At 44.3% G+C, this 14,498-nt stretch overlaps 1 protein-coding gene across 1 annotated transcript; it reads left to right on the top strand.

Moving 5' to 3' along the window:
* LOC109842191 (dof zinc finger protein DOF5.4-like) lies at nucleotides 929-2,010 on the top strand (the record flags this gene model as incomplete). The annotated part of the gene is made up of 1 exon (XM_020411092.1): nucleotides 929-2,010. A coding segment is annotated over one exon (789 nt), but the record flags the coding sequence as incomplete, so codon positions are not given.

Here is a 14,498-nt window from a genome sequence, read left to right as displayed (position 1 = left end):
TATGTATCTTATTGTTCACGTATCGATGCAACGAAGATACGCCTTAATCTTTTGCGCACTAGCGTCTATATTCTTTTTAGGTCCGATACATTTTATATAGAACCGCTAGTGTTTTCATAACTTCTTAAGCTGCGCGAAAGATAATATACGATGTTAGTTCTCGGAATCTACAAATGAGAGAACCCAATATTTTCTATTTATGATACAATAAATGTTACAGTAGAATTTTATGTAGCATTTACTCCCGTATCAAACGGGGAACTGTAACGCACACTGGAACACTGTAGCATTTTTAAAAATATGGAACCGAGATGGGAACTGTAGCAACGCAAAAAACTAAAAAAAAAATTACTATAGTATTTTAAAATTGTGATTAATGTAACGGGGAAAAAAATGATACGTCCTGTTTCGTACGGTGTTCACGGCTAGTTGAAAGGAATAAGTGAACAACGTTCTCGATTAATGAACGCTGAAATAGCCCCTATTAACTACTCACATCTTCAGATTGAGCGATCCCCACTCGCATATCAAGCCTGATCAAATATTCTCATCATGGAAAATGACTTTCTACAGGCTGTTGTAGCTAGGGAATCATATCAATATGATAAGTGGCTCGTATATATATTTCATGCGCTCATTAACGAACGCAGCAGACATCAGCAGTTATCCAACGGTGCTTAATTCGGAGGTCCCGCGTCGCAGAAACATCCGTCACCGTTGCGTATCATTATAGCTGGGCTGTTAAACGTCCCTCACCGCCCCTAGCAGCTAGCATCAATAGCAAACATCTCCATTCGATTCTGGAACAGACTAGGACACTTTTTAACTCGCGGTTAATTTCCAAACACTTTTTACCAGTGGCGCCCCCCGTAATTACAGCCACGTCATCGCATCCCATCCGAGGGCAACGTAGTAATTTCTCACCCCAAACGGACAAAAAGCAGAAACGGATATTTGCCCTCCTCTATGTACCCGAGCCAGAGAGCTCTGCCCTTCCCCTCCCTCCTCTCGCCGCTCCTCCTCTTCCGAAAACGAAGACGCGACGAAGGGAGAAGGAGAGAAGAGAAGCGAGCGAAAGCCTCGACTCGATGCAAGAGTTCCAACCGGTCCCGAGCTAGCGGGTCGGGTCTTCCCGAGGCCCGACACCGCAGCCCGCGGCGAGCCACCGTCGACCCCTCACCAAACCCCAATCAAATGCCCCCGATGCGAATCCACGAACACTAAGTTCTGCTACTACAACAACTACAACCTCTCTCAGCCCGCCATTTCTGCAAGTCCTGCCGCCGCTACTGGACCAAAGGCGCTCTTGCGCAACGTCCCGGTCGGCTGCGGCTCGTGCCGCAAGAACTCCTCCAAAAGATCGGCCAAGTCATCCAAACCCGATAAGAACCCCCGACCCAAGCCCGTTACCGCTCCCTCTGGGTCGAGCTCTGAATCTTCTTCCAACCCGAATCCGAAACCGAACCCGGACCCGGTTCCGCCGCCTTCTGCGGCGACTGTTTTTGATGGGTTGGGGTTCGATTTCTCGGACCCGGGCGTGTTGACGGGTTACCGGGTTGCGGATCCGGAGCCGGTGGATCCGAATCAGGGGAAAGGATTGGAGTGGGGGAACGGGTCGGTGGATTCGGGTTCGCTGTTTGATATTACGAGCTCGGTGGATACGTACTGGAACCAGGCGAACTGGGGTGACACCGATCCTTCTCTTTATTTACCTTGATAATTATATTACTGGAAAATAACAAGGTTTTATATGTAATTTTTTTTTAAATATTTTGGATTGGGTTTTTGATGATGGGGATGGTCGGATGGTCGGTGTTACTAACCTCCTGCGTGTTTTTAATCGCATAGCCTGCAGGACTAATAGAAGTATAATATATTATATATGATCAGAAAGGATATATTTTTCTTTCTTTCTTTTTTTTTCTCCTTTGTTGGGATTTCAAGTTGTAATTTGTGTCGTCAGTGAATTTATTGAAAATCACAAATTCTAAGTCCTTTGTGTGTTCATCATTTCTGATACATTTCTATCTAGGATCTGTTCTTTTTTGTGTTTTTGACAATATTTAAATTTCCTCAGCATAAGCATTCCTTGTCTAATATGATGTTTTACACCACTAATTATTTTGATGGCTTAGCTAGATTAGGTACTTGTTTGTGTTTTGAGATGGTCTGAAATTATGGACACCGTGAATGACATTCTCCATCTTTTTTCCGTATTAAATTGCAATAGAGATATCTGAAATTTGATCTTGCATATTAATTGGATTTCTCTTGGCTTTGTTAAAAATTCAAAAAAAAAAAAAAAAAGAGTTTCTAGTTACACGTTAGCCTGCTGATAATTGTAGGTATTCTGTATGTGAAGGATCTCTTCTCTATAACTGTTGCTTGTTCTTATGAATAAGACGTTATAGAGCACCAATACGTTTCAGATTCAGGTCATTATTGTTACTAGTTAGACGAGAAGGATATTAGTTTTAACTATAAAAAAAATAACATTTAGACTTAGTTCCAACGTAAATAACACTATATTATTCCCTGTTAATATAAATCAAATATAGTTAACAAGCCGGATTTAGTTGTTCTCTGTTAGTTTAGCATTGATCATCAGCAGATCTCTGACTCGAGGCCGATTAAGATAACACAAGTAATAATTAATTAAACAAAGGAGAGTCGGTCAAGCTGGGGGAAGACGACGATCGGCCGCGTCAGCAGACAGCGGTTTCGGAGCGTAACTTGACTTGCGTGGACGTGGGGGCCACGATGGCTCCTCCTCCTACTCCTGCTATCTCGTCGTCGGCTTCCGCAGAGAACCGCGGGGCCCACGAGCGTCGACGTGTCGAACCCTGATTAGCAGACATGCGTAGCTTAGCGTTAGGATCTGCTGTGCAGCAGGTTGGACAGGAGAAGGTCCGACCGACCGACAGATAATCCGCTGTGGTAAACGTAGGTACAGTAACCTGCTACCTTAGGACAGTCCACCGTACGTACATCGTACCGCTGCAGCAGCAGCAGCAGCAACCTCTGACACTGGGAGGATTCATCCCTCTTAATGGCTCTCCTATCCAAAACTCTATTTATATAATTAGAACAAAATAGTATAACCTTTATAAATTGAGATTTTTAATTTGTAGATGTATTAACGAGTTGGCTTTATTATTATTATTATTATTATTATTATTATTAGGGAAAACTGTGTCCAGGCCCAAAAAAAGAAACTTTATGTGCTGCAGCCCATCTTAGTTTTCCCAATGCGATTCAGCTTCTTGAAGTGTGACACTTTGTACTGCAGCCTCTTTTTATCAATTATTACATGCCAGCTAAGCTAAAATCCCCAAAATAACATTATCACATCTCTTCAATCCCTCAAACTCAGCTCTCTCATCTCCCTATGTTAGTTCTAGCTAGTTGAGCAAGTTAGAACTAACAATATTCGAAGCGATGTTAGTTCTAGCTAGTTGAGCAAGTTAGAACTAACAATATTCGAAGCGATATAACGAGAGATAGAAAATAAGCCCAAGTGAAAGGAAGATACCGTGTGATAGACAATATAAAGGGCTACACACCGACGAAGACGATAGTGAAAACGGAGACCGGAGGTGGTCGGAAAACGCGCGTGAAGTAGGCACGACGTTGTTATTTTCTACTCGGTGCTACCGTCGAGCGGTGTTTCGGACGTTACCGAGAAAGATAGAGACTGAGTTAGAGTGTGATACAAATTAGAGGTGATAGGCAACATGTAGGGCTAGCCAACAAAGAAGAAATTGGCGGAAACGGAGATTGGAGGTGATCGGAAAGTGCGTGCGAAGTCGGCACAAAACTGCAGTTTTCTGCAGTGCAATTTCTCCCTGTTCGGGTTTGTTCTTCGCTGTTCGGAGCTTTTCGCCGCTGTTCGGGCTTGCCGGAGGTGGGAGGAGCTTTTTCTCAAGTTAGTTATAGGCTCTTGGGCTCTCAAGTTAGTTCTAATTTGCCCCATGTTAGTTCTAACACGTCCCATGTTAGTTCTAGCACGCCCCGTGTTAGTTATAAATAGTTCTAACTCTAATTCATCTTAGTTCTAGGCTATTGGGCTCTCAAGTTAATTCTAACTTGCCCCATGTTAGTTCTAATTTGCCTCATATTAGTTCTAATTCACCCCATGTTAGTTCTAGTCCGCTCCATGTTAGTTCTAACTTACCTCATGTTAGTTCTAATTTGCCCCATGTTAGTTCTAACCCGTCTCATGTTAGTTCTAGCCCGATTGAAGAAGCTCCTATTGCCGATCTCTCCCTTTGCTGCCAAGTCTCAGCTCCGAATAAATGCCAACCTTCGGTGGTTGATCCGAGCCAAAAATTCCAACCGAACCGCCCCTGAACTGAATTGATCTTCAGTTATTTATAGAGGATTAAGGGGGTGAAACCGCCCCTTAAATCTCTCCTAAGTGGGATGTAACCGCCCTCAAATCGTGTGAAACGGTTTTAGAACCGTTCAACTCATGTTGAATGAGTCAAACGCCAACGTTGGCGTTCAGGACCCTAACCTCGCGTCTTTGAATTGAGACGCGAGGTTGGGTGTTGACTGAACACCAATGAACGCGAGGGTCACTCGCGTTTTGGCTTATTGTAACGCGGGTTCGACCCTGGCGTTTTGATGTTGTAACGCGGGCTTCGACCCTGGCGTTTTGATATTGTAACGCAGGTTTCGACCCTGGCGTTTTGATATTGTAACGCGGGTTTCGACCCTGGCGTTTTGATATTGTAACGCGGGTTTCGACCCTGGCGTTTTGATATTGTAACGCGGGTTTCGACCCTGGCGTTTTGATATTGTAACGCGGGTTTCGACCCTGGCGTTTTGATATTGTAACGCGGGTTTCGACCCTGGCGTTTTGATATTGTAACGCGGGTTTCGACCCTGGCGTTTTGATATTGTGACGCGGGTTTCGACCCTGGCGTTTTATTGTTGACACACGGGGAGGATCACCACGTCTTGGTGTTGATATACGGGGAGGATCACCGCGTCTTGGTGTTGATATACGGGGAGGACCTCCGCGTCTTGCCTTGAAGAGATTATCAACAAGTAATCTCTTTTGTCATAGCGTTGCAAAGATCATTGTCTTGTAATCTTCATCTTGGCTCCTTGAGAATATGAGAGTCGTCAGATTGTAACTCCCGATGTTGATTGTGAAGGCTGTTGAAATAGAGCTTCCATCAGTTGTTACGTGAAAGCTTCAAATTGCAGTCTTCTGGAAGTCGTCAGATTGTAACTTCCATCATCAGTGTTTGATAGGGGATAAGCTATCTATTGTGATTTTTAGACAGCCTACAGAACCCCCTCCAAAGTTTTCGAAAGTTCGCGGTTGACTGGGACGAATTTTCGGAATACTTTGGATCTTCACTCTGATCTTAGAGCTGTTGATTCCTTGTGGAAAAGAATTTGTTCTCTGCACTCGCTTTGAAGGCATCTTGATTGAAGGGATTTGCCACGTAGGACCTTTGTGAAGGTATGCGTCATAATCCTGCTTCTGGAATGCGGGGGTGGACCCCTGCGTTTTGAATTTGAGACGCGAGGCTGACTTCGGCGTTTTGGATTTGAAACCCGGGTGTGACCTCAGCGTTTTGAATTTGGAACCCTGGTGTGACCTCGGCGTCGTGATTTTTGTAGCGCGGGTCTGACCTCAGCATTTTGACTTGAAACGCGACTATGACTTTGGCGTTATCGTCTTTGCATCGCGGGTCTGACCTCGGCATTTTGACTTGAAACGCGGCTATGACTTTGGCGTTATCGTCACGCGTGTTAGGCGTAGACTTATCTCTAATTAGGGATCGAGATAACGTCCCCCATGCGTGTAAGACATGGATTTTGGCGTTATTAATAACGACCTGCTACGATGTTGAATACGTAGACTTTTGTCCTTTTTACGGTCAAAGACTCACCGGCAACGCGTAACCGGCAACGCGTGTTAGGCGTAGACTTATCTCTAATTAGGGATCGAGATAAAGTCCCCCATGCGTGAAGGCATGGATTTTTGGTGTCGTTTCTTCCTGTGTGGCTTGAAACACCGAAAGAAAGTTGGAAGTGTCAGAAGTATAGTATTAACTTTGGCATGAATTTTCACTTAAAGTGAAATTCAAAAATTTTCTTTATTATCACTAGGATAATTCTAGAAAATCTTTAATCCGCTGGGGATGTCATAATGAAAACTTGCTATTCTTGTTGAAAGAGGATTAACAAGTTCATTGAGGAGGGTTTGACTGTTAGAGGTGTGATGTTAACCTAACAATATTTTATGGACCTATCGCTCTATTGAAGAGAGTCGATAAGTTGATTTGGTCGTCAGAGGTGTGATGTTAACACAAGAAAGATATTGCTATGGAAGAGGATTGATAAGTGGTTTGTCAGAGGTATAGGGTTAACGTGACAGGATGTGTGTTGCGATTGGAGCAACTTTGTGGACTTATCATCCTATTGACGAGGATTGATAAGTGAATTTGTCAGAGGTATGATGTTAACATGACAGGGATGCGATTGGAGTAACTTTGTGGACTTATCATCCTATTGGAGAGGATTGATAAGTGGATTTTGTCAGAGGTTTAGTGTTAACGTGACAGGATGTGTGTTGCGATTGGAGCAACTTTGTGGACTTATCATCCTATTGACGAGGATTGATAAGTGGATTGTCAGAGGTTTAGTGTTAACGTGACAGGATGATGTTGCGATTGGAGCAACTTTGTGGACTTATCATCCTATTGAGGAGGATTGATAAGTGGATTTTGTCAGAGGTTTGATGTTAACTTGACAGGATGTGTGTTGCGATTGGAGCAACTTTGTAGACTTATCATCCTATTGACGAGGATTGATAAGTGAATTGTCTTACACAAGATTTTAGGAATTAGCGTCTCGCTGGGGAGACTTGCTAGGTGAATTTATCATCAGGAACAATGAGTTTTGATACCTGTGATTTGAATTCGATTTTGAAGACTTATTGTCTTGCTGGGGAAGATTGCGATTTGAGCAATTTTGAGGACCTATCATCCTATTGGCAAGGATTGATAAGTTGATTGTCAGAGGTGTATGTTGTTAACGTGACAAATTGGGAGTAATACGAGTTGAATGCATACTCCGTGGGGATGATGATCGTCAGAAGTGTAATGTTAACTCGACGATGTGAAAGATTCGTTACTCTTAATCCAATGGATTCCAAGTAACCAACCCCCAGTCCTGATTAAGACTTAGCAGGGGAATAAAAAAAGATAGACAAGGCACATCACCTAGTGGAGCACTATCCATGAAGTCGGAATAGAGGCACATCACCTGGTAGGCCATTATCTGATGAGTTTGACTATCAGAGGTAACTGTTAACGTGATAGTTTTGGTGAACCCGCCATCTTATTGAAGAAGAATGTCAAGTTGATGGACTATCAGAGGTAATCATTAACGTGATAGTTTTGATAGACCCGCCATCCTATTTGAAGAGGATTGGTGGGAGAATTTGGAGAAAAAGAGGATTGGCAAGTTGATGGACTATCAGAGGTAAATGTTAACGTGATAGTTTTGTGGACCTGCCATCCTATTGAATCGGATTGACAAGTTGATGGACGTGATAGTTTTGGTAGATTTTGTGGTTGACAGAGGTATTCTATTAAACATAACAACTCAGAAAATTTATTACTCAGAATCCAATGAACTACAAATAAATCAACCCCCAGTCTTGAATAAGTGCATGGGGAAAAAGGGTAGACATGGCACGTCGCCTAGTGGGCCACAATCTAACGAGCTTGACTATCAGAGGTAGTTGTTAACGTGATAGTTATTGGAGACCCGGCATCCTACTGAAGAGAATTAGCTTCAGTGGTCGTAGTATCTTCTGGTTCTGACTGGGAAGAATGAGCTTGGTCCGATTGCTCAGGAGAAGATTGGGCTTGGTCCGATTGCTCGGGCTGATCTTGCCCACTTTGTTCTTCAGCTTTGATCCTGGCAATAATCTTCTGAGCCTGTTCGCCTTGAGAGATCAGTTGTCTCCAAGAACGACATTCTGCAACCCCTATTCGAGCTAGGATGTTGGTCTGCAGGTTGTGTCGACAGGTCTCTACTAAGGTAGACTGTGTCATACCTGACGAACACCGGAGAGCCATGGTTCGGAACCTTTTAACGAAGGCTTTGACGGATTCCCTCTTCTTCTGCTTAGTGGCGAGAAGGGTATGGATGGAGACTTCTGTATCCTCTTCAAAAAATCTTGACAGGAAGAGTCTCTCTAAATCTGCCCACCTTTGGATACATCCGGCAGGTAGTTTCCTGAACCATTCAAAGGCAACTCCCTTAAGGGTGCCAATGAACAATCGAGCCAGTATGGCATCGTTTGATATTACATTCCCAGTCTGTGACTTGAAATGATAGATATGTTGGTTCGGTGATCCCGTGCCGTCAAAAGCTTGTAGCGTCGGGACTTCAAATTTTGGAGGATAAGGGGCTGCGTCCCATTCGGCAGGGTAGGGCCTGACAACTCCCTCATCTTGGAGCTCGCTTCTGTTAGCAATGACATTGAGGCGGGCTTCCAATTCCTCGATTTTAGCCGACTGAGGATTTTGCTCATACTCCGTCTCTCTTCCTTCATCAGAGGAAGATTCCAGGTTGTGGGCTTCTTGGTCAGAAGCCGTGTCATCAACCATTTTTCCCTTCCCTTTGCTTGTGTGAGGTCGGGACGAAGACGTTCTTTCCCTTCGGGAAGATTCTTGCCTGAGTGGCGAATCTGTCTTCTGAGATTTGGCCTTGTCTGCGACGAGTTGAGTCAACAGGGCCAGGAGTTCATTGATGGCCTCTTGCTGAGATTTGAGCATGGCCTCCTGCTCATCAAGTCTCTTCGCGAGATCTTCATGGTTTCCCGTCATATAAGCGTAGCTCTCATGTTCAACAAAAGAGCTTGATGACTGGGACTCTGCAATGGCTGAGTGTTCATCATTGGAATTGGTTCCCCTGGCTAAACTCCGATAGTTGACAGGGGGAATGGCTCCTGTTCGCGTCCGAGTATGTTGATAAACTCCATCAGACTTATTCAGGAAGTCTTTCAAGCCAGGAGACTGATCGTTCTCTGACTCATCGGAACTAGGAACTGATGATCTCCCTCTGCCGATCATGTTAGAAGTGACTCTAAGGTATTCATCCTCAGAAGTCTTCTTCTTGTGTGAACGCCGTCGTTGGTTGGGTAAAGCAACGTTCGTAAATTGGTTGAACACCAGCAGTTGGGCCGCATATGAGCAGCATTGGCATCCCGAGAGGACCGTAGGAATCAGTCGTTCACATTGAAATGAACGAATGACTTGTTGCATCGATCTTTCTCTCGATGTGAACTCTCTCGAATCTGTTATAAAGATTCGAGGAGAATTACTCACTGATTGTGAGGTTTGAACTGGAACCCCCAGTCCATGATTGGACAGGACTGGCTCTTGGTGAATATGGATCTGGTTGAGATGCCTTGAATCCATAAACTTCTTATATCCGCCCCTCAACCTAGTCGCGCTACGCAGAGTATTCGGGGGTCTCGCTGCCCGGTCAGCGAGCCGGGGGGCCAGGGGGCGGCGCGCCCCTGGCCAGGGGGGCCCTCAACCTAGTCGCGCTACGCAGCCAGGCTCAATATTAGATTTGGCACTTGAGACGCGAGGGTCACGTTTAGCACTTAGGACGCGAGGGTCGCGTCTGGCACTTAAGACGCGAAGGTCGCGTTTGGCACTTGAAACGCGAGGGTCGCGTTTTGGTTTGGCGACATGAGGGTCGCGTTCTTCATTGTCGACGCGAGGGTCGAGTTTTGACTGGGAAACGCGAAGTTGAAGTTCGCGTTCAATGTAGACTTGAGGTCCGCGTTTTGGAAGTAAAACGCGCCATTGAGGGCCGCGTTCAATCTGGTTCTCGCGAAGCTCATGTTTGGGCTCAGGGTCGCGTTTGGGCTCACGAACGCGAAGTTCGCGTTGGTTGGAGAATCGACTTTCTCGAAGTTGTGCTCGTCGCTGAGACCTTCTTCTTCGACGAGCAGCGTTCTTCTTGGCCTGTTTCAAGGCTTTTGCAGCAACGTCGTTGACGTTTATGGAGCTGGTCTCCTCTATAGGCCGTTTATGGCCTGTAGCACGTCGTGCTGACGCGGAGGTGGGATATTCAACTCGCTGTGCGAGTTCAGCAGAGGCCGAGCCCGCTCCTGGAGCGGAGGGGCTGTTCGACGAATTTTAGCCAAAGGAGAGGACTTTCTTTGACGTTCCAGCAACTGTTGGAGATTTAGTCTCCTTGGAAACTTTGTGGATCTTGCGCATAGCCTTGGGGTTAAGGGATCCAGAGGAGATAGCCTTTTCAAACTTGGCTTGATCAAACTCTACTACGAGAGTTTCGACAGTTGTTCCAGTGAGATGAACATCGGATTGCACCACCACTTCTTCGTCACAGAAGCTCATCCCCAGCGGAGTCGCCATCTTTTGTTTGCAGGGAAAATTGCAAAGAAGAGAATAAAGAAAATTTGATTTTGATTCCTTTGATCTCGGTTACAACTTGATTACAAAAGAGAAGAAAACGAATTTGGTTCTTCCTCTTTGTTTAAAACTGGGTTCTTCACGGTGGCGATGGAGTGCCTCCCCCGAATGCTTGCGTCGAGTTTGCTCTCCGTTGACGATCCGCACGTTTTGATTCACTGGAACGATGTCTTCTCCTCACGATTTGACGTTGTGGAGAACTTGCGTGGCAAGTTTGAGAACTCTGAACGAGTTTAGAAGAACTCTGTAAAAGAGTTGATTTGAACCGAAGATCGGTTAATAAGCCAAGGACAGAGGCTCCCTGTTGCTGAAGTTGAAGATGATCTTCGTTGGAAGATGATGCCGATCTCCTCAAAAAACCTCTCTCCAGTGGTCGATCCAAGCCCAGAAAATCCAACCGAAAAAGGAGCCCTTGAACTGAATTGATCTTCAGTTATTTATAGAGGATTAAGGGGGTGAAACCGCCCCTTAAATCTCTCCTAAGTGGGGTGTAACCGCCCTCAAATCGTGTGAAACGGTTTTAGAACCGTTCAACTCATGTTGAATGAGTCAAACGCCAACGTTGGCGTTCAGGACCCTAACCTCGCGTCTTTGAATTGAGACGCGAGGTTGGGTGTTGACTGAACACCAATGAACGCGAGGGTCACTCGCGTTTTGGCTTGTTGTAACGCGGGTTCGACCCTGGCGTTTTGATGTTGTAACGCGGGTTTCGACCCTGGCGTTTTGATGTTGTAACGCGGGTTTCGACCCTGGCGTTTTGATGTTGTAACGCGGGTTTCGACCCTGGCGTTTTGATATTGTAACGCGGGTTTCGACCCTGGCGTTTTGATATTGTAACGCGGGTTTCGACCCTGGCGTTTTGATGTTGTGACGCGGGTTTCGACCCTGGCGTTTTATTGTTGACACACGGGGAGGATCACCACGTCTTGGTGTTGATATACGGGGAGGATCACCGCGTCTTGGTGTTGATATACGGGGAGGACCTCCGCGTCTTGCCTTGAAGAGATTATCAACAAGTAATCTCTTTTGTCATAGCGTTGCAAAGATCATTGTCTTGTAATCTTCGTCTTGGCTCCTTGAGAATATGAGAGTCGTCAGATTGTAACTCCCGATGTTGATTGTGAATGCTGTTGAACTAGAGCTCTCATCGGCTGTCGTGAAGGTCGTCAGATTGTAACCGTCAGCGATCTACGTGAAAGCTTCAAATTGCAGTCTTCTGGAAGTCGTCAGATTGTAACTTCCATCATCAGTGTTTGATAGGGGATAAGCTATCTATTGTGATTTTTAGACAGCCTACACGCCCCATGTTAGTTCTAGCTAGTTAGGCAAGTTAGAATTAACAATATTCGAAGCGATATAACGAGAGATAGGAAATGAGCCCAAGTGAAAGGAAGATACCGTGTGATAGAAAATATAAAAGGCTACACACCGGCGAAGACGGTGGTGAAAACGGAGACCGGAGGTGGTCGGAAAACGCGCGCGAAGTCGGTACGACGCTGCTATTTTCTGCTCGCTGCTGCCGTCGAGCGATGTTTCAGACGTTACCGAGAGAGATAGAGACTGAGTTAGAGCGTGATACAAATTGGAGGTGATAGGCAACATGTAGGGCTAGTCAACAAAGAAGAAATCGGTGGAAACGAAGATTGGAGGTGATCGAAAAGTTCGTGCGAAGTCGGCACAAAACTGCAGTTTTCTGCAGTGTAATTTCTCGCCGTTCGGGTTTGTTCTTCGCTGTTTGGAGCTTTTCGTCGCTGTCCGGGCTTGCCGGAGGTGGGAGGAGGTTGTCGGGGTCGTCCGGGTGTCTCGGTGGGCTCCGTCGGAGGTGGGAGGAGCTTTTTCTCAAGTTAGTTCTAGGCTTTTAGGCTCTCAAGTTAGTTCTAATTTGCCCCATGTTAGTTCTATCACGCTCCATGTTAGTTCTAACACGCCCCATGTTAGTTTTAGCTAGTTCTAGCTCTAATTCATCTTAGTTCTAGGCTCTTGGGCTCTCAAGTTAGTTCTAACTTGTCCCATGTTAGTTCTAATTTGCCTCATGTTAGTTTTAATTCATCCCATGTTAGTTCTAGCCCGCCTTATGTTAGTTCTAACTTACCCCATGTTAGTTCTAACTTGTCTCATGTTAGTTCTAACTTTCCCCGTGTTAGTTCTAACCCGTCCCATGTTAATTCTAGCCCGTCCCATGTTAGTTCTAACTAGTTGGGCAAGTTACAACTAACAATATTCGAAGCGATATAACGAGAGATAGAAAATGAGCCCAAATGAAAGGAAGATACCGTGTGATAGACAATATAAAGGGCTACACACCGGCGAAGACGGTGTTGAAAACGGAGACCGGAGGTGGCCGTAAAACGCGCGCGAGGTCTCCGTTTTCACCACCATCTTCGCCAGTGTGTAACCCTTTATATTGTCTATCACACGGTGTCTTCCTTTCACTTAGGCTCATTTTCTACCTCTCGTTATATCGCTTCGAATATTGTTAGTTCTAACTTGCCCCCAACTAGCTAGAACTAACATAGGGAGATGAGAGAGCTGAGTTTGAGGGATTGAAGAGATGTGATAAGGTTATTTTGGGGATTTTAGCTTAGCTGGCATGTAATAATTACTAAAAATGGGCTGCAGTACAAAGTGTCACACTTCAAGGGGCTGAATCATATGGGGAAAACTAAGAGGGGCTGCAGCACATGAAGTTTCTGTTTTTAGGGCCTGGAAACATTGTCCCCTTATTATTAAGAAACCGTCTTTAAAATAGACTCATTCAACGGGACGGGTCACGGGAGCCATCTTTAATTTTAATTTATATAAAAAGCACATTTAAACATATGTTTTTTTTGTCGCGATCAATATTTGAATCCTGCATCCTGCATCCTCCGTGTTCCCTTGAATAACACGGTAACACCGACCTTTGAAATCTTACTAATTTCTCTTTCGAAACGTCAATCCGCATTCAGAATACCATAGCTCAATATTACAAAATTGGTTGTTAATTTACTCCCTATTTTGTGAAATTAGGCATTATCGGCAGAATGTAAAGTTAATTTCTTTATTTTATACAATTTACTTTCCTCACAATTTACTGTTTTTCAACCAATTTGGCTCTGTTGGTAACCCCCTATCGGATAAGAGTAGTTTAACATTTACTTGGTTTTGGGTGCCTTTATGTGATAATTTTATTTAAGTTGATTTTGAGTAGATTCACAGCATCTTATCGGGTCACTTAGTTCACCCGACTAATTAATTGTACAACAATTAGGCTGCTCCGGCCCAACCCAAAAAAAAAAAAAAAACTACCACATCTTAAAAATCACATTGTGAGATGTCCTAAAAGAAAAGACCCGATATTCGTTAACAATTGGTTCAAGGTACTATGAAAAATAAAGATGGGACTTGTTCACTTAGTAATTTTCAATTTGATAATGAGAAGAGTCAAAATTTGCTTGCAAAGGCAATAATCGTGCACGAATATCCATTTTAACATTGTAACACATGAGTTTTTCCTCAAGTATGTGCATTCTCTCCGTCCAAATCACAAGGTTCCAAAACGTACACATATCACAAAGTTGTGTATAAAGATTTATGAAGATTATAAAAAATCTCTATTGGACTTGTTTGCGAAATCTTCTATAAGAATAAGCTTAACAATGGATAAATGGACATCATCGTCACAAAATTTGTCTTATTTGTGCATCACCGCTCACTTTGTTGATGAATCGTGGAAACTACAAAAACGGATCATTGGATTTATCAAAGTTCATAGTTCTATGGGGAAAGACATTTGCAATGTATTTATTTCGTGTTTGCTTGAGTGGAAAATTGATAATAAGATATTGTCGATTACGGTGGATAATGATAAAGCTAATGATGTTGCCGTGAAATTGGGAAAAGAACGTCTTAAAAAGTGGCTACCTTGTGGTGGAGTCTTTTTTCATGTAAGATGTGGAGCACATATAATTAATCTTATTGTTCAAGAGGGTTTAAAAGTTATCACTAAAGCTATTGAAAAAGTAAGGCTTAGTG

Source organism: Asparagus officinalis, chromosome 5, assembly GCF_001876935.1.
Source record: "Asparagus officinalis chromosome 5, Aspof.V1, whole genome shotgun sequence".
NCBI classification, from domain to species: Eukaryota; Viridiplantae; Streptophyta; class Magnoliopsida; order Asparagales; family Asparagaceae; genus Asparagus; species Asparagus officinalis.
Note: the sequence above shows the minus strand (reverse complement) of the source record. Positions and strands in the feature narration are given on the sequence as shown.